The sequence below is a fragment of the Urtica dioica genome, chromosome 11 (assembly GCF_054948205.1).
Source record: "Urtica dioica subsp. dioica isolate 48M chromosome 11, U.dioica_male_clone48M_v1_H2, whole genome shotgun sequence".
Lineage (NCBI taxonomy): Eukaryota > Viridiplantae > Streptophyta > Magnoliopsida > Rosales > Urticaceae > Urtica > Urtica dioica.
In genome coordinates this window covers 8829410-8848333 of record NC_142766.1, presented here as the reverse complement: position 1 = coordinate 8848333, position 18924 = coordinate 8829410, and the positions used below count along the sequence as shown (strand labels likewise).

At 37.2% G+C, this 18924-nt stretch overlaps 4 protein-coding genes across 6 annotated transcripts; 3 read left to right on the top strand and 1 right to left on the bottom strand.

Annotated features, from left to right (window-relative positions):
- Positions 1-7: 7 nt before the first annotated feature.
- On the bottom strand, positions 8-1955 carry LOC149381032 (short-chain dehydrogenase/reductase 1-like). Of its 2 annotated transcripts, XM_089630603.1 has the most exons (5): positions 1798-1955; positions 1286-1520; positions 892-969; positions 622-807; positions 8-527 (listed from the first exon to the last, which is right to left on the bottom strand). In XM_089630603.1, the coding sequence occupies exons 1-5, from the start codon at positions 1941-1943 to the stop codon at positions 150-152; spliced, it is 1023 nt and encodes a 340-aa protein (XP_089486729.1). In that variant the 5' UTR covers positions 1944-1955; the 3' UTR covers positions 8-149. The 2 variants fall into 2 exon arrangements, with proteins under 2 accessions (XP_089486729.1, XP_089486728.1); XM_089630602.1 differs by having other exon boundaries at positions 622-969.
- A 4404-nt stretch (positions 1956-6359) lies between these two features.
- Positions 6360-10062, top strand: LOC149381031 (non-specific lipid transfer protein GPI-anchored 2-like). The gene is made up of 3 exons (XM_089629694.1): positions 6360-6937; positions 9045-9134; positions 9750-10062. Exons 1-3 carry the CDS (start codon positions 6547-6549, stop codon positions 9875-9877), a joined length of 609 nt encoding a protein of 202 aa, XP_089485820.1. The 5' UTR covers positions 6360-6546; the 3' UTR covers positions 9878-10062.
- A 3012-nt stretch (positions 10063-13074) lies between these two features.
- On the top strand, positions 13075-15662 carry FBX2 (F-box protein 2). Of its 2 annotated transcripts, none has more exons than XM_089601657.1 (2): positions 13075-15309; positions 15401-15662. In XM_089601657.1, the coding sequence occupies exon 1, from the start codon at positions 13603-13605 to the stop codon at positions 15265-15267; it is 1665 nt and encodes a 554-aa protein (XP_089457783.1). In that variant the 5' UTR covers positions 13075-13602; the 3' UTR covers positions 15268-15309; positions 15401-15662. The 2 variants fall into 2 exon arrangements, with proteins under 2 accessions (XP_089457783.1, XP_089457782.1); XM_089601656.1 differs by having other exon boundaries at positions 13076-13255; positions 13545-15662.
- A 751-nt stretch (positions 15663-16413) lies between these two features.
- On the top strand, positions 16414-18397 carry LOC149381029 (GDSL esterase/lipase At1g71250-like). Its single transcript, XM_089601120.1, has 3 exons — positions 16414-16869; positions 16954-17550; positions 17895-18397. Exons 1-3 carry the CDS (start codon positions 16608-16610, stop codon positions 18140-18142), a joined length of 1107 nt encoding a protein of 368 aa, XP_089457246.1. The 5' UTR covers positions 16414-16607; the 3' UTR covers positions 18143-18397.
- The last annotated feature ends 527 nt before the right edge of the window (positions 18398-18924 follow it).

The window sequence follows — 18924 nt, the reverse complement described above, 5'->3', positions numbered from 1 at the left end:
CGCTCGATAAAGAAAAAAAGCATCAACTTTTTTTATTCCAAAGACAACCCTTGAGAAACTAAAACTTCAAACATTCTGTAAAAAAGGATAAAGTAAAAATTCAGCGTCTTAAAAAATATTGCACTCGGGTAATCCATAGAACATGCGAGTCAAAACTCCGCCATTTGGGTTTGGTCAAAATAGCGGCCCGTGGGCCCGCCGTCGGGCAAAAGGGCAAGCATGACCGGGCCTTGGGCCCCTTCTTGGACGGGCAACGGCCCGGTATGCCAATTGATGTCCGTATTGACATAACCCGGGTGAACGCAGTTGATATACATGCTCGGGTATTTCTTTGCCAAGATTCTTGTGTAAGCATTCAGCGTAGCCTTGGAGATGCTGTAAGAAGGAAGCATCATTTGCCACCCGTTTGCTTCGAGTGCGTTTTCCTTCAAATCTTTCAGAAACTTCCTCAAGATCGTGTCCACTTTCTCCTCAGTCAGATTCTCTATGTCCCCGAGCTCATTTCTAATGCTATCGCTCGGGATCCTCTGCAACATACCACGGACGATCGTGACCTTTTTAAAGGGTCCACGGAATTTAATCACAAACATTCTGTAACGAAGTATTGGTTTTTCGACTCACTCTTAGCTCGCTGCGGAGAGACGAGACATTGACGATCCTGGCCCCGGAAGGAGAGAGGCGCAAGAGAGGAAGAAGAGCTTCCGTGACTCGTTTGACTCCGTAGTAATTTGTGTTCAAGCATTCCTCCGCCTTCTCGTACGTGTGTTTCATCACGCCTTGAACCACGTTCGCCACCTTCCCCGCCAGCTGTCGATCTCTCAACAAACCTCTATCAGCTGCGTGATAATATCGTATATAGATATACATGTTAAACAGAATTAGCTCAATTACCCAATCCGCTGTATCGATGTTCAAGGCCCTCAATCTTTCCTCATCGACCACCACACCCGAGGCTCCGGCGTTGTTCACCTGTGCGACACAACAGACAATCATAATTAAATCTACACCCAAGTAAGAATGATATATTACTAGGACTTTGTTCACACGTGTAAAATATTCCACCGAAAGAACCAGCTTCTCATTTCGCTCACAGTGAATCCATCCGCTGCTTGTTGATCTCTTTACAAAGTCAAAACAAGTAAATCCCACGTTTTTCTTTTTCCTTTTCCTTTAAAAACTTCTATCAAGTGTCCAATGAAAAAACACCAGTTTCTGGGTCATATATTGCAAAGTCAAAACGTGTACGGATATGTAATTAAAGAGGGAATAGGAGAAGAGCAAGTACCAAGATATCGAGTCTTCCAAATCTGTCCCTGACGAAATCAGCCAATGCCTGGCAGCTCAGAGGGTCCAACACATCAAGCTGATGAAACACAACGCCGTCAGAGTTGAGTGATGACGTGGCATCCCTCCCTCTCTTCTCATCTCTGGCAGTCAACACCACAGTCACTCCCTGAGAGCTCAACTGCCTCACGGTCTCAAGCCCGATTCCCTTATTTGCCCCTGTCACCACCGCATACCTAACCCACACCCAAAATCTCCAACTTCAATTCCTTGGACAATGCTATTTTACTGTTATCGCAAATTAGGTTTTTTTTTTCTTCAAGACGACTGCTTTAAGCAATCGAATCTTTTTTTTTTTTTTTTTTTATTTTTTTTTTTTTAAGTAGGGCTTTAATGGCTATCTGGATCGGCGTATTTATTCGGATCGAATTTGTGTTATGATCTCCCTTGTTGATTTTCGGTGCTTCAAAATGTAGCTGTAGAAGTTGAGACTTGAGAGACGAGAGTGAGTACCTTTGTCCTTGTGTTGCCATTTCACAGCGAAACTTCCCGAGAGGTTTTGTTGAGGAGTTTCTAAATGTGTAAAGCCTACGCCAATTGATGTGAGTGGACTTGGGTTCAACAGTCAGTGTTTGGGAGAGAGCGTGGTTCAGAATCATGCTTTTTTTTTTTTTTTTGCTACTGAATTGTGACCGTTTTATCGCGCTATTGTCTAAACTCTAATAACAAAGTTACCATCACAATATCTCTCTGAAAGATTCTACGATGGCAACGGGTACGGGTAAGACCGGGTACACCTATTCCGTTACCCGTACCCGCTATAATTTTTTACCCGTTACCTGAACCCGTTTACCCGGATTTTGAGACGGGCCGGGTAACGGAGATACCCGCCGGATAAACGGGTTAAAAATGTTGGACCCGTTACCCGTTTACCCGGTTTATAAAAAGGGTAGCGGGTCAGGTAGACCCGCTTACCCGTTTAAAAAATAAAAATCCATCAACAATATAAAGTTTAAAAATAATATATTATCTTTAGGTAAACATATGATTTATTATATTTTTAAAAACAACGTTTAAAATATATCATCTAATTAGGTAAACATATGATTTATTATATTTTTAAATATTTAAAAGTTAACGGGTCGGGTCCCGGGTAACCGGGTACGGGATGGCTATTCCGTTACCCGTACCCGGACCCGTTAAATCCTTAACGGGTATTACCCGTTTACCCAAAAAGAACGGGTATTACCCGACCCGAATAAATCGGGTAACGGGCCGGAATGCAGGTAACGGGTCAAATTGCCATCTCTAATTGAATATTGATTTGGGTTGATTGGAATTGGATACACGAAAAAAAGGTGTTGATTTTTTAGTGCAATGATTTATTAATATAACTACATTATTATTTTCAATTCATGTAAAATATAACAGCAGAGGCAATAATGGGATTCCACACAAGAGGCAAAAATTAGAATATATAAATATATATATAAATATATATATATATATATATATATATATATATATATATATATATATATATTACCTTTTTTTTATAATTTAGTCCAAATTTATAAGACTCATTTTTCTTTACAATATGCCCCTTTAAATTTTTATCATTTGTCTCCACTAGTGTACATGGCCTAAAATATAATAATAAACTATTGTTAAAATTATTAAAATAGTAGATAAATAAGAAATATGTTTCTTTTGTGTGTGTGTGTTAAAAATAGAGTTCTATGTTAGAGATAAAATGTTTTTTTATTTGATAGTGTTAGACCAAGAGAAAAGATGGAGATATCAGAGAAAAAGAACTTCTGATTTATGATTTGGAAATGAACGATCACAAGTAGTTACATAATTAACACTAATCTAATCATTAAGCATAACAAGTAAGTAAAGCGTAAATGAATCAGCTAATTAAAATTAAGTAAAGTGTACACTTATGTTGCTTCCATGTCCTAATATTCCCTTCAAACTCATCATAAAAGAACACGTTGATATACCTTATTAGAAGAAAAATGAGATCTCAAGACGAGTAATAGTGAGGCATTACAGAGTTTCGGCAACACTTCGATACAAATAAGGATTTTAGAGACTGAGACTACATCATTGTCATAGACAATGACTTTCATCTTATATCATGGGTAAACGAACACCCTTCACACATTGCATATTCACACGAGCAAATTAATACGTGACATATTTCTTTTGAGAGTATAAAAGGGCTCCAATTGATAATTGATGTATATGAACGCCTGGAAAAAGTCGATGATACTAGGATCTTTGAGGGATAACCAAGCATTGATGTCGCACTTGTAGACAAGGGTTTTAAGAGCTTGATCACTGCTGCTCATCACAAGAAACCCGTCAACTTGGAAGCATACAAATTTGAATGCCTACAGCTATCGTTTTGAAGTAGAAGAATAAAAAAAAGAAAAAATTATTTAGGAAAAAGAAAAATTAAGTTGTGATGATACTAGTATTCAAGAAGTAGAACTTTTATGGCTATCTAGAGTGACATGTTTATATATATACCCACTCGTATGGACATTGTGTTATTATCTCTCTAGTTGATTTTTGGTTCTTCAAGATCTAGATGTAGAAGTTGAGACTTGAGAGACAAGAGTGAAATTGAATACCTTTGCAAGGAAGGCTTTCCTTAGGTTGCCATGAAGTTCTCAATGTCGTGGATTTTCACCGGTTTTTGGGTGGAAAATCATTTCCGGGCAACCACATGTAGCAACTCTTATAGAGCTCATAAGCCAAACGCCATAACACTGGTGACAACTCTTTGGAATAATGACCATCCAAAAATGATAACATTAAACAAAGAACAATTTTTCAAGAAACAAATAACATGAACGTATGATCTTGCTTTTATATATCTAGATATATATATATATATATATAATTATTCAATAAAGATAAAAATAAACGTCCATTGATCGTTGCAACCCTTCTTTCCTTTCGTGAGTTAGACATTCCTCTTCGAGCAAAAAAAAAGACATTCCTCATGTGTCGATTGGATCTAAATGAACTTTTACTCATAGATGAAATTAATTGAAAACGGCCAACCCGGCGTATAACTTAGAACACGTGAAATTAATTTATCTCTCCTTTATTTACTCATAGAATGTCGTAGATATGGAAAGTTTTTCTTTTATAGAAAATAAAATGTTATGAAAATCAATCGTAGATACGTCAATACAATGGGCTTGGACTCGGGTCACAAACCGGGCCTAAGGAGTGAGTAATGAGGCTTGATTATTATTATTATTACTTTTTTTTAGGAAGAGGCTTGATCATTATTAATTATCACACCGGAGGCCAAGTCGTATTGGGATCAAGGGTTAAAATCTCGTGCGAGATGGGGGTATCTCGTGCGAGATCTCGCAAAAATGAAAGCTGCGAGAAGGGTATGAGTTTATCTCGCGAGTTGTTGCATTTCTCGCGAAATCTCGCGCTATTTCTCGTATCTCTCTCAATCTCGTGAGATATTTTCATTTTTCGTCCGTCATATGTTCATTTTTGCTCAAATCTCGCCGTTTTTCGCCATTTTCTGCGGGATAAGTGTTCGGGTGTTATTTTAATATTTTTTAGTTAATTTTTGAATGGATTTTCCGCCCGATTTAGACTTTATATGTTGATTTTTGAATGGTTTTTAATGAAATTATGATGTACGAAGAAGAAGACATAGATTTTGATCTTTGAGTATTTGTTCACTTGATTTTATATGGATTTTTTCTAATCCGAATTCAGGTAGTTATTTGAATAATTACATGATATTGTTAATGTTGATGTTGTTTTAAAATGAGTTTTTTTTTTAATCCGAATTTATTTATTTATTTTGTTGATTTAGATGTGATTTGTAATTTTTTGATCTAAATGTGTATTGATTTGTACTCTATTAGAATTCTATGTGTGAATAATGTTGAAAATTTTATTTTAAAATTTAATTTTTTGTGTATCCTAAATTTAAATAAAAAATTATTTAAATACCCCGCGGAATACTCTTTTTTAGACGGTATATCCCGCGGAATGTAGTTTACCACACAGTTCCCTCGAACGTTTATCAAATACCACGGTACGAGACGAGATACCCCCAAAATTAAAAGTGCGGTACGACCGCGAGATGCGAGATTTTAATCCTTCATCGGGACCAGTGGCCAAACTCTATGTGGAGCTAAAATCCAAATAGAATTGCGTACCCTCAATAAATGTCATTTACGTATTTCAAGGCATAACTTTCAACTCCCACGAAGACAGAACATAGTCTCACACACACCCACCGCCATATTTGCATGATCTTTTATTTTGTTTTTAAGTCTATGCGCAAAGGTATTTACACTATTCTAGCTATAAAGACAACACGGAACTTATGACCAAAGGCCTTCAAGAAAACGAAATTTGAATTTATTCGCAAACTTAATGTATATAACTAAAGAAAACTAAAAGGATCTAAAAATCTTTACTAAAAAAAAAAAAAAATCTAAAAATCGACACGCAAACGATATATGCTTTTTTTTTTATTTTTTATTTTTTATCTAGGAGTTGACAATAATTTAAATATTCAAGTTGTTATAAAAAGACAAGTAAAAGTTTAAGTTATCTTACTTTTTTTTTCCTGTGGAAATCCATCATAGTTTTGCAAGTAAAATGTAATAATTTGTGATATAGTTTGTCATGATAAAATGTGTCATGATATCTATTTACCGGTGAAGCTGTTAAAATTTGTAAAATCGCACGTATAACATAGCGATTTTTTTTATTTTTTACTCCGAGTTCATACTATACAGCGATTTTATATCTTCAACATGTCTCTGTCGAGTGGTCCAATTAGGAAGCCCGAAAATAAAACGCAAAAAGTAGAAAAAATAACGTAAACACCTATAAACAGGAAATGAACGAATTAGGGTACAAGACGACAAAAAAGCATGTGAACAGAGGTGTAAAACCAAAGAGAGAACATGGGGTGTGAAAAGCTGAAAATAATAGACCGATATAAATAAATATTGAAAAAACCAATACAAAAAACACCTATAATACATATAAATCTCAAATTATCAATGCATACATGTAGGTGGTAGTTACGTTCATTAATTTCTCTCCAAAAGTTAGGAAAAACCCTTTCCTTGTTTCCCCCACTTGATCGGCCCGTTTATTTAAACCCGCTCATTCACTCCCTTTCTCTTCCCAAAAAACTCCCCTTAAAATCTCACACACAACACACAAAACCCACTTAATTAGTGAAAAAAAGAAATGGCGTCAATTGGAAGAACGAGGGCATGGGTGGTAGTGGCGCTAATGATGACGTCGGTGTGTTGGAGGACGATGGCACAAGAGTCACCGGCATCGGCCCCGACGGCGGAGACGGCGATGGGGCCGTCGTCGTCGCCGGCGGGGGAGGACTGCATGACGCTGCTGTTTGGGATGGCGGACTGTCTGAGCTACGTGTCGAAGGGAAGCAACGCGACGAAGCCGGACGCGCCGTGCTGCCCGGAGCTGAAGACGCTGGTGGCCACCAACCCCGGTTGTCTGTGCCAAATGCTGGCCAACAGCTCCAGCACCGGCTTCGACATCGACGTCGCCCGAGCCACCAAGCTCCCCACCGTCTGCAAAGTCGACACCCCGCCCGTTTCCGCTTGTGCGAGTAAGTCTCTCTCTCTCCCTCCAGAATCGTATAAAATAGTTATTTGAAACTAATTGATTAGCAAAATTTTATGATTTTAGTAAAATAGGCGAAGTTAATTTCTCCATTTAAAAAAAAAAAAAAAGTTGTATATGTTTTATTTTTAGGGGGGTACATATATACAATGTATAACCATTTCTGATTTTTAATGTGGTCTTAATGCACGTAATTTTCGTATTTGAAAAAAAAAAATCAATTAATAGATAGAATGTAGTTGGACTTGGAGTTGGAGTGATTAGTGTTGGGGCTAATTGTTTTTGTGGGGTTGGTGTGATTAGATGCTTGATTTAATCTTATTACACATTTTTTTTTTTTTGGGTATGATGATCTATGATCCCATGAGCTTGTGGCGACCTGTGAATTAGAGTATTTTCTAAATGATATTTTTATAATGTTACACGACGCATTGCTTATCAATATATATTAACACTAAGTTCAAGCGTTAACAACATTTCACAATCTTTTAGGGGAACTTTTGTCTAAGTTCATGAATATTTTGCAGTTTTGTGATAAAATCAAAATTACGAAGAACGCAATATACCTTGTGATATGTCGTTTAAAAAAAAAAAAAAAAAGTGTGGTAGCTCAAATTGTGATGAATTACTTTAACAACCTCGCTCTTCGAACTCACATAGTAGATCTTGACTGTGAGGGAAGTAATCACTGTCCGCTTGAGCTACTCCGCATTTAATCTACTTTTATTCCATTCAAGAAACAACATTTAATTAACATAGTAAATAACGTTCGATATTTATGTTTTCCCGAACTACACAACGCAACACTCGACAAATAAAGTTTTAAATACATACACAAACATGAATAAATACAAAAGTTAAAATTTCACAAGACAAGGTACCATAGCTACACGGCATAGCCCACGTGGTGGCGGTGGTTCGTTGTGAGATCTCTTCACATAAATAGACATATGTATATATATATATATATATATATATATATATATATATATATATATATATATACACACACACACACACACACAAATTTATATTTACACGGAGTTATGGAAAATAGCTACTAGACAGCTCTGCATATGTGAACTGTGAAATCCCATTACTCACCCAACTACTTCGTCAAGGTCTGTTTTCATTTAAAGCTATAGTTAAGTCATTCTCACCGAACTCCTCATCTCCGTTTAATTTTTCTACACAACTCCTGTTTAACACTATGCTATAATTAAGTTAGCTGATGAAAAAACTAAATCACTACAGCTGTCCGAGTAGATATTTAGCTAGCTATTAGTATTTAGTAGGGCTTGTATGGTTTACATCTCGTAAAATGACTATTTAGTAAGTCATTCTCACCGAACTCCTCATCACAGTTTAATTTTTCTACACAACTCCTGTTAAACACTTTGCTAAATAAGTTAGCTAATGAAAAAAATAAATCACTACAGCTGTTCGAGTAGATATTTAGCTTGCTATTAGTATTTAGTAGGGCTTGTATGGTTTACGTCTCGTAAGATGGCTGTTTTGATAAAATAAAATCCGTAATTCTTGATAGAATTTTGAAATAACAAATGTATGGGAAATAATAAGACTTTGTTTTTATAATAAAAAAACATGATATTCAATAAAGTGTGATAGATCAAATTAAATCGTTTAATACATTAAACACGCGTGTATGTTTCAAATGAAAATAGTAGAGCTATGTGCAACTTTTCTTTTTAAAGAATCTTAATCTATGTATCTGAAAACATGTTAATCTATAAATCTTATTCTGGTATGAGAATTAGCAAGAATGTAGTATGGACATTAAATGGTGGCGTTTAGGATCACACGTTATGTGCCTCGAGATTAAAAATCTTGTAGGACATTTGTAGGTGAATCAAATTTAATGTTGTGGACAAAACTGTAAAGCTGTAAAAAAAAAAAAAAAAAAAAAATTGTGTATGTATTGATGAACTATGAAGTCCTTGCCATCATTTACTTAAATTGCTACTTCTTACTGTATATAGATTTACTACTAGGATCTGATTAATCCCCCTTTTTCGAGTAATTAATTGATTTTCCCTATCCACTTGATTTAATGGATTTTTTTTAATTCGCAGTTTTAGGATATCCAGTGGCAGGCCCAGCAGCATCTGAAGGCCCATCAGGATCTCTAGGCCCATCAGCATCTGACGGCCCAACATCCGCCGGTACCCCTCTCTCTCTCTCTAATATTCTTTAAACACTGAGCGTGTTTGACACAACTTTTTTAAGTCTGTTTTTGCTGTTAGCAAAAGCCAAACTGCAATCCTGCTGTTTGGTAAAACAGTTTTTATAAAAAACTTCAAAAACGATTTTAAAAATTATACACGAGTCACAAAAAGCGTTTTTATATCTGATTTAAAATTACTTTAATATCCTCACGTGATTAATAGTTATTATTTCATTTTAAAAAATATGACTATTTTAGTCTTTTTGCTATAATATATTTATTTTACCAAACGCTAAATTAGCTTTTGTTACGAGCAACATTTGTTTTATTAACAGCTTACCAAACACTTGTCAGTTTTTTAAAAAAATATTTTTTTTTTCCAAAAACTGAATTAAAGAGCATTTTTTTTAAACAAAGCTCTGCCAAACGATGCCACTATTACATGAGATTAATTATAAAACTATGCTAGGAAAGAAAACAAACTAATTATCTTTACAAGAAGAAGCAGCATATATTGAAAATTTTAATAATTTCCTCAGCCATCATATTGGAATATTGAAGCTTAAAAGTGTCAAATGTTTATATTGATATATTTACTCATTAATATTTGCAGGTATTTTGCCCACGTCCGTACCACCGACCGCCCCGCCAACATCAGGGAGCGATGGACCAAGAACTTTGGTTTCTGTTTCATCTCTTTTCATGGTTGCGATTTTCGGATTCGCGATCGCGTTCTATTGATCTGATCATCTCTCCATGCGTTGATCTTATTTGAGCATACAATATGTCCTTAAATTTATCCATTAAACATATGATCTGGATAGGATTGATGATTTCTGCTTAGGGGAATAATTCATATATGTTGTGTGTAACACGTTTATTCAATTTACATTCCTTTGTATGAGATGTAGCCCTTTTTTTTCTTCTTCTTTTCTTGAGTTATATATTCGGTTTCTTTTTATTTCAAGACAGAAAATTCATTAAATTCAAATGTATGAGCCCAGACCAATAAAATTATGGTAAATTAGCTATCGAATTCTTCTACATGCCGAGGCACTTAACCAGAATTTGCTAATTATATTAAACCAATTAGTTAGGGTCATTTGTAGTCCATAAACTTACAATTAATCTATTTCCCTGGATTATTTTATAGGTCGTCCAAGTTGGTACTTTTTTTTATATTGATTTATTTATAATAATCCTAGGAATGTGTTGGATATCAAATAATCAACCCTGATTATGACGACACCAGCAGAGATACCAAAAATCATAAAATATTCAATTCATGATAATCTCCTCATAAGTTTATTGTTAGAAATATCTCAAATAAAACTTTGTGATATATCTCTTATTACTAGATAATTTTTATTTTGTTCTGGTATAGGATTGATGACTTCTTCGCACTGAGAATACTTCTAGGGGTGAAACTGGATCGGTTCAGTTCGGTTTTTGATGTTTTTAGTATCCGAATCCGAATTTTCGGTTTTTGAAAACTCGGTCCAGTATCCGATCCAATTTAGTCTAAAACCGAAATTCGGTTATCCGAATATTTGGTTATTTGGTTTCTTGAATCTAGTATCCAGTCCAGTATCTAATTTTTAAAATTCGGTTATCCACCTTGTAAAATTTCAGATCCAGTTTTATAAAATGGATATCCAGTTTTTAAAATCCAAATCCGGTTTGTAAAAATTCAAAAAACGAGTACAAACGACTCTTATAAAACTCAAAAAATGACAATACATAATCTAAAACTAAGTAAAAAAAATAAAATTCAAAAGGACACTCGTCTCCAACTACCGACACATGTAATAAATATTTAATATATATTTATTTTTAATATTTATTTATTTTTAATTAAAAAAAATCGGTTAAATAACCGATATCCACATTTTCCCAAAATCAAATCCGATATTCAGTCTAGTTTTGTAAACCGGATCGGTTATCCGAATCCGAATTTCGGTTAGCTGACGTGGCTCCAAATTTCGGTTTCGGTTCGGTTTGGATATCGATTTTATCCGATTTTTTGGTTCGGTTTTGTACAACCCTACTTCATTTGTTGTGTGTACAACGTTAATTCAATTCACATTCCTTTGTATGAGATGTAGCCCTTTTTTTAGTTATATATCTTCGATTTCTTTTTAGAGAGAATTTTTATTAAGTTAAAATGTATAGCCCAAACCAAGAAGAGCATCCCGATGCAAAAATTTGATCCAAGATACATCTTTGTATCAACGACTACTATTTTAGATCTCTAACCCATCTTATTACCCATAATTATGCAATGAATCAATCAAGTTGAGCATCTTGTCATTCAGGTTAGTTTCAGAAGTACCATAATTTAAAATAAAACAAAACTAATATAAAAAAAGAGAAGTTATTTTGAACTATATCAATTACACATTTTTTAAAAAATATTTTTAGTATATATCTTCCCACTATAGTTCTATTACAATTATAGCTTTAAACCTTTGCTATTTTAATATTTTACAAATTTCTAAAAAAAATATAAATCCAAACACATAAAATTATGAATGAAAACAGTTAAATTTAATTTATTTCTCTATTGCATAATATATGCTAATTTTATTGATTGAAAACAAAAAGTAGATAAATCAAAACATTATATTTCATAAAAGTACACACCATAAATGACCTATTAGTGCATTACGTAGAAAAAAAAAATGTGCATGTTTGTTTTTAGTTTGTTTATATATGCTCATAAATTGTTGAAATCGTACATTTTCATCCATATCACCATTTTAATTTGAGGAGGTGGTCCAGTAAAAGATATACCATAAAACCCTAATCCCGTCAACATCGTAGCATTTAGTGGTATCTAAACAAAAAGTGGAATTAGAGAATATAAATTTCATTTCGTAGACCTAATATTTAGCAAAAAAATCAAGATTGAGCTTGTTATTAGCAAAATATCTCATACTACACTTTTCTCCTGAGATTATTTAAACCTATCTTTAATCTTATTTCTCTAATTTCACTCATTCTATGCGATTTAAAACAATTTGCCCAATGGTAAGAGATGATTTTTTAAAAATTTTTTATATGATTTTCGATGATTTAAGATAACTTAAAATAGTTTACGATGGTTTATGGTGTTTAAACTGGTTTCCAATGGTTTATGATAGTTTTCGTTGGTTTAAGATGATTTTCAACGACTTCCGCTTTTTTCCAATAATTTTAAAGTGTTTCAAGAATATTTTTGTCTAAAAACGTGAAAGAGTGATCAACTTTAATATTATATAATTATCAGCAATCAACAGATCGCTTATGCGAAAATAGATCGGTAATGGCATCGTTTGGCATAGCTTTGTTTTAAAAAAAAATGCTTTTAGATTTAGTTTTTAAAAAAACTGTTTTTTTCAAAAACTGATAAAGTGTTTGGTAAACTGTTTGTTGCTGGTAACAAAAACTGATTTAGCGTTTGGTAAAATAAATATATTATAGTAAAAAGACTAAAATAGACATAAAATAAATATTTAACAGTGCTATGGATAATCACGTGAGGATATTAAAGTAATTTTATATCAGATACAAAAACGCTTTTTCTAAAAGTTAAGATTCTTAGCTTTTGTGACTCATGTATAATTTTTAAAATCGTTTTTGAAATTTTTTCTAAAAACTGTTTTACCAAACAGTAAGATTGCAGTTTGGTTTTTGCTAACAGAAAAAACAGGCTTAAAAAAAGCTGTGTCAAACACGCCCAATATGAAAAGGCACGTGGGACTTATTTGAAAATCCTCCTATGTTAGTGCGTTAGCCTCGTTGTGAAAAAAAAAAAAAAAAAACAAAACATATGTCTGTTTACAACATTTTTTTTTTCTCAAAATAAAATTTCTTAAAAAAAATAAGTTGTGCTGTAATCAGGTCACGTGTATGCAAGCACGTGTCAAATTCCAAATATTAGCCGATCATGGGTTAACAATCTTTCTTCACCGGTCGTAATAGTAGAAAAAATTTTCACCGCCACATATCTTGCCGTAAGAAAAAATAAAAGTTCTTTTAGAGGGTAGTTTCTTTTTTGTGGCTACTGGATAACCGATCTTCTATTTTGTGTAATTTTTTTTTTCTCTCGTCGTCATAGTCTCGCGTTCTTGTCTTAAGGTATACCCGGAACTCAATCCCCGCTTTTCATTGCCATCTTATAATTTTAGGGTTTTCAATTTTGTTCTTCTGAGAGAAAATGATTTTGTTTTGTTAATAATTTTCTTACATATTATCTGGATTTGTTCGACTCCTACAATTCTCTTATAGTCTGGTCGATTGCTCTTGTCGCTTCCCGATTCACGATTTTTGATTAAGTTTTTGTTCGATTTTGGCATCCATTGACGATTTCGATTCTAGGGTTCATAATTGTTTCTGATTTCAGATATATATTTTTTGTTCGTGTCAGGGAATTGAGTATCCGGGTCTGTCTTAGTCCAAATTTTTTGGTTCGGTTATTTAATTTTATGGCATTTGAATGCCAACAGAGCATTGAGGTATTTGAACAATCGGAATTAGGTTTAGGAAGCTCTTGTCCTCCAGAAATTGAGCCCAGTCAGGTAGATATCGAGCTTGGAGCAGGAAGTTCTCGAGTTTCGGAACAAACCCCAGATTCTGAAACCACAACCCTGAAAGCTATCATTCCGAGTCCCAACGTTGGGCTTCTTTCTAACAGTAAGGGAATTGCAAAAACTTCTGGTTCGGAAACTCGCGATGCGATTTCTGTTCCGCGTCGGTTCATTACCGACCTTCCTTCGGTTTTGATATGCGAAGTTCTGGACTGCCTCGGTCCCAAAGAGCTTGGTCTACTCTCTTGCGTGTCGACGGATCTCCATAGGCTCGCGTCAGAACACCATGTCTGGAAGGAGTTTTACTGCGAGAGGTGGGGTCTCCCGTCTGTACCCGAACAAATCGACGACGAAAAGAAGTCGTGGAAGGACATGTTTGTCGAAAAAGATTTTAGGAGTCGGTCTTTCTTGGGCCGATACAGTTTGGACGTCTTGTACGGCCACACCGAACCCGTCCGAGCGGTTTCTCTCCTGTCCTCTGCCAAACTCGTGTTCACTTCTGGGTACGACTCGATCGTCCGAATGTGGGACTTGGAGGAAGGGTTATCGATCGCGTCCTCTCAGCCGCTCGGGTGCACCGTCCGAGCCATTGCCGCGGATACGAAGCTGTTGGTCGTTGGAAGCACCGACGGGTTTATCCACGGTTGGAAGGCTGTGGACGGGTCACCGCATCTGTTTGACTTAAGGGCTTCTCAAAGTCAGAAAACTCAGTTCCGTCTTTGGGAACACGCGGGGCCGGTCACTTCCGTGGCGCTCGATCTAACTCGGATGTACAGCGGGTCGTGGGACATGACCGTTAGAATCTGGGACCGCGTTTCTCTGAAGTGCAACATGGTGCTGAGGCACAGCGACTGGGTTTGGGGGCTCGTTCCACACGGCACGACGGTCGCGAGCTCGGCCGGCTCCGACGTCTACGTCTGGGACACGATGACCGGCGATCTCGCGACGATTGTCCAAAACGCCCATGCGGGCTACGCGTACTCTCTCGCTCGGAGCCAATCCGGGAATTTCCTCTTCACCGGAGGAGCGGACGGTTCGATCCACATGTTCGAGATCTTCGACGGCGAGACCGGCGCTGTGAAGTTGGCGACTTGGAAGCCCCACGCGGGAGCGGTGTACTCTCTGGCGTTCGAGTTCCCGTGGCTGGTCTCGGCCTCCAGCGACGGGAAAATGTCGCTGATCGACATTCGGAAGCTGGTGAGGACAGGCAGGGAGGTCCGGCCGAAGCGGAGAGGCCTCGGCACAGTCGAGCCTCCGCAGAGGATGTTGCACGGGTTCGGGAGCAACTTGTTCTCGGTGGGGATCGGGTCGGACCGCGTTGTTTGTGGAGGCGAAGAGGGCGTTGTGAGGATATGGAACTTCACAGAGGCGTTGGAGAATGAGCGGCGAGCTCGTGCCATGCGCGGCCTGAGGATCGAGAACAGGATGAGGCGGCGCAGGCTTCTCTTGGAGATCAACGCCAAAGGCGGGATCGGAGACAAGTGCTCGGTCGCTGCTAAAAAGGGTTCGGTGAATGTTGTTTGGCGCGCCAAACGGGGCTCGCCCAGCAAGCTCAAGGCATAGTTATAGAGGTCTTGGGATGACGCTTCAAAATATGCAGATGGGGTTTGTTGCTGATGCGTTTTACTTTGAGGGTTTTGTTGCTGACAGTATAATATGATGGCATCTAATAAAGTTCTTTTTTTTGGCCTTATAGTTGTATGAGCTGCTTCAATCTCTCGTTCTATTGTCTGCAAGTTATACGACGCTACTCGAGGCTTTGTTTTGTTGTGTCTGGACGTATAGCTCTCTGCTATCTTTCGTCGCTTAATTCTAAGTGTTACACTGATCATATGTCTTTGGCTTACATTATTCACTCGCTTTCATGGTTTAATTTTGCGAATTGGACCTGTAATTTACCTTCGTATTTTAATCTCCATTGCCTTGGATTAATAAATGTATGGATGGCCAACGATAAAGTGGGCATTTTAACTCTTAAAATTAAGCGGGGTCGGTTGTGTGATTCTATGACCCACTCAGTACTTGCAACTCTTATTATTATTATTATTATTTTTTTTATATATGTGCTGAAGTATCAACTCTTATTATTTACAATAAAGAAACAAATAGGTGATCGTCAATATATAAGTACCACATTGTATCATTGAAACAAATAGGTTAAAATCCAAATTCGAATAAATCATTCTCCAATACCTTGATTCAGTCCACGGAGAAATTCGATCGAGTAATACAAGCTTAAGGATCAATTAAAAAAAATTAACGGTTAAACTTTTAATCATTTTATAATCTTGATCGATTAATGGTTAACTGTCTAAAATGATTCGGTCTTGAAATAGCGGTTTTGTAAGAAAGGCAATTTCTGTGAGAAGGAAACCGTTATGGAGAAAATTAATATTATTTTTCATTATTTGTAACTACATTATTCACACAATTTGTAACAAGACGTAATGCGATTTCTCTGTTGAAACTACTATTGAATAGGTGCGCACTTAGATTTCACCTACTATTTCACATAGTTAACCCAGAGTAGAACAAAACTCATTTTAGACCGTCGGAAATTTTTGGCACGAACCTTTTAAAGTTGTCGAGAAATGTGAGTGCAAATGCTATCGTTTGGATATTTTAACGGTAGTTGCCAAGATTCTTTGAACCTCACAAATAGATCGGAGTGAGTTTTTAATCTTAAATTTTTTTATTTTTTTTATTTTATCGTATCGTCAAACTAACCAATCACACCATAAGAATAAGCATAGCGTTAACAGTTTTGCATGAAGAGAAGCAGAGTCGGTTATAAACGACTAGCTTCGTCTCAAAGGGCACACACTAATTCCATTACACACAGCCAACGTTGAGAAAGAAACCCAAGAAATCAAAGAAAGAAAGCAATCACCAAACGACAAACGATGACGAAAGAAAACCGAATCATCGTTTTTCTTCTTCATCTTCTTCCTCTTCTAGGCTTGGTTTCCACGGCGCTTCTCTGCGCAGTAGTTTCGGGAGTAGAAACGGACCAGCGAACGACGACGATCTCGGCGATGTTCGTGATGGGCGATTCCTCGGTTGACTGCGGCGAAAACACGCTCTTCTACTCTCGCCTCCACCGCAACCTCTCTCTCCTTCCCTGCTCTCCCTCCGACCACCGCTCTCTCCTCCCTCATCTCCTCGGTACACACTCTATCTCTCTCTCATTTCTTGAACATACAATACAACCTCTTCGTTTCTTGATATGTACGTACATGTTGTGATCAGCGGAGAAAATGGGGGTTCCAGCGGCGGTGCCGTTCTACAGCCAGAACGGGTCGGTGTCGGAGCTGATCAAAGGCATCAACTTCGGGTCGGCTCAGGCGACGATAATGAACCCGAAGAGCCAGGGATACCAGTCGTTGAACCAGCAAATGAGGCAAGCCTCGGAGACGGTGCAGCTCCTCCAGCTCGGCATCCCGACCCAGAAGGCGCTCCTCCACTTCATCCGATCCTCGCTCTTCTTCCTCTCCTTCGGCAAAGACGACTTCATCAACATCAGCGGCAACGAAAGCAATGATCTGCCGCAGATTCTCGCGGCGGAGATGGAGCGAGCCGTGCGGAGCCTCCACGACCTCAAGATCAGGAGGGTCGTCTGCGCCGGAATCTTGCCCCTCGGGTGCGCCCCGAGGACGATGATGATGACCGGGACGGGGTCCAGATCTTCCTGCGATTGGGGAGGCGTCAACGAGCGGGTCTTGCAGTACAACGTCTTGATGGAGGAGAAGGTGATGGAGCTCAACGCTCGTTTCCCCGATCTCCGCGTCGTCTTCTGCGACGTGTTTCAGGGGATCAGGAACGTCTTGGCCAACCCTAGCCGATACGGTACGCCTCGTTTCTTGAAATTATGAAAACCCCTTTTGGAGTAGCTCATTTTCATTCTGGATCACCATTTCTTGTTCTGTAAGAAACCTAGTTTTATGGGGCTCTAGATGCACTGCTATATATGTCAAATTGTATTACCCTGTTTCTTGCTTCCATTAAAAAAAAAAAGGATTAGAAGAAGAAGAAGAAGAAAGAAAGAAAGAAAAGAGACCAACAGATTCAGGAAAACTAGACTGAGGTTTTATGTTCCTGTGAACAAACTAGATGAAATCAAGTGATCATATCTCAAAGGTGTTATTGTTGTATTGGAGTGGGAACATTGATGAAATGTGAAAAACACACAGGGATTGAGGAAGTGAAGAGAGCGTGTTGTGGGATGGGAATGTACGGAGCTGAGATCGGGTGCGTGTCGGAGGATATGGCCTGCAACAACTCAGAGGCTTACTTGTGGTGGGACCAATACAACCCAACGAAGGTGGTCAATTCCTTGTTGGCTGACTCAGCTTGGTCCGGCCACCCCTTCACCGACCTCTGCCGTCCAATCACCATCCAACAACTAGCCTCTTCTTCTGTTCCGCGTTTTGGCACATAATCTACTCAACAACAGCCTTTTCTTTTGTTGATATTATTGCTGAGACATTATATGCCCTTAAAATTCCATTTGGTTTAGTGTAGTGTGTAGTAAACATTATGACTGAAACTGGATCGGTTCGGTTCGGTTTCTTACATTTTTATATCCGAATCTGAATATTCGGTTTTTAAAAATTCGATCCAATATCCGGTCCAGTTTAGTCTAAAACCGAAATTCCGTTATCCAAATATTCGGTTATCCGGTTTCTTAAATACAATATCCGGTCCAATATCCGTTTTTCAAAATTCAGTTATCCGATTCTTTAAATTTCGGATCCAGTTTTATATCCGGTTTAAACAAACTGGCTATCCAGTTTTTAAAATACATATCTAGTTCTAAAATTATTACAATGATTTAAATACGACTACAAAACGAGTCATATAGAGCTCTAAAATAATAATTCATAATCTAAAAAATAAAAGTTACGTAAAAAATATTGTGAATTTTTTTTTTTTTTTTCGAAATCATGGTCTAAGTGGTTGTGAAAGACCTATGTTTAATTATTTTTAATTTAATTTTTTAAATAAAAAATTCGGTTATATAACCGATATCCAAATTTGTCTAAAATAAAATCCGATATCCGGTCCAGTTTTTGAAACCGGATCGGTTATCCGAATCCGAATTTCGGTTTTCTGACGTGCCTCCAGATTTCGATTTCGGTTCGGTTTTATCTGATTTTCGGTTCGGTTTTGTACAGCCCCAGCAAACATGTTTGGCTTTTAGAAGGGTTTAAAAGAAGTTGT

Excerpts from the sequence above, each read along its gene's own strand:
- LOC149381032 (XM_089630602.1), bottom strand. The coding sequence starts at position 1,943 with ATGATTCTGAACCACGCTCTCTCCCAAACACTGACTGTTGAACCCAAG. Across the intron at positions 1,521-1,797 it reads ATGGCAACACAAGGACAAAG|GTATGCGGTGGTGACAGGGG; the intron begins GTACTCACTCTC and ends GGTGTGGGTTAG. Across the intron at positions 528-621 it reads CTCTCCGCAGCGAGCTAAGA|AGGATCCCGAGCGATAGCAT; the intron begins GTGAGTCGAAAA and ends GGTATGTTGCAG.
- LOC149381031 (XM_089629694.1), top strand. The coding sequence starts at position 6,547 with ATGGCGTCAATTGGAAGAACGAGGGCATGGGTGGTAGTGGCGCTAATG. Across the intron at positions 6,938-9,044 it reads GCCCGTTTCCGCTTGTGCGA|TTTTAGGATATCCAGTGGCA; the intron begins GTAAGTCTCTCT and ends TTTAATTCGCAG. Across the intron at positions 9,135-9,749 it reads TGACGGCCCAACATCCGCCG|GTATTTTGCCCACGTCCGTA; the intron begins GTACCCCTCTCT and ends TAATATTTGCAG.
- FBX2 (XM_089601657.1), top strand. The coding sequence starts at position 13,603 with ATGGCATTTGAATGCCAACAGAGCATTGAGGTATTTGAACAATCGGAA.
- LOC149381029 (XM_089601120.1), top strand. The coding sequence starts at position 16,608 with ATGACGAAAGAAAACCGAATCATCGTTTTTCTTCTTCATCTTCTTCCT. Across the intron at positions 16,870-16,953 it reads TCTCCTCCCTCATCTCCTCG|CGGAGAAAATGGGGGTTCCA; the intron begins GTACACACTCTA and ends TGTTGTGATCAG. Across the intron at positions 17,551-17,894 it reads GGCCAACCCTAGCCGATACG|GGATTGAGGAAGTGAAGAGA; the intron begins GTACGCCTCGTT and ends AAAAACACACAG.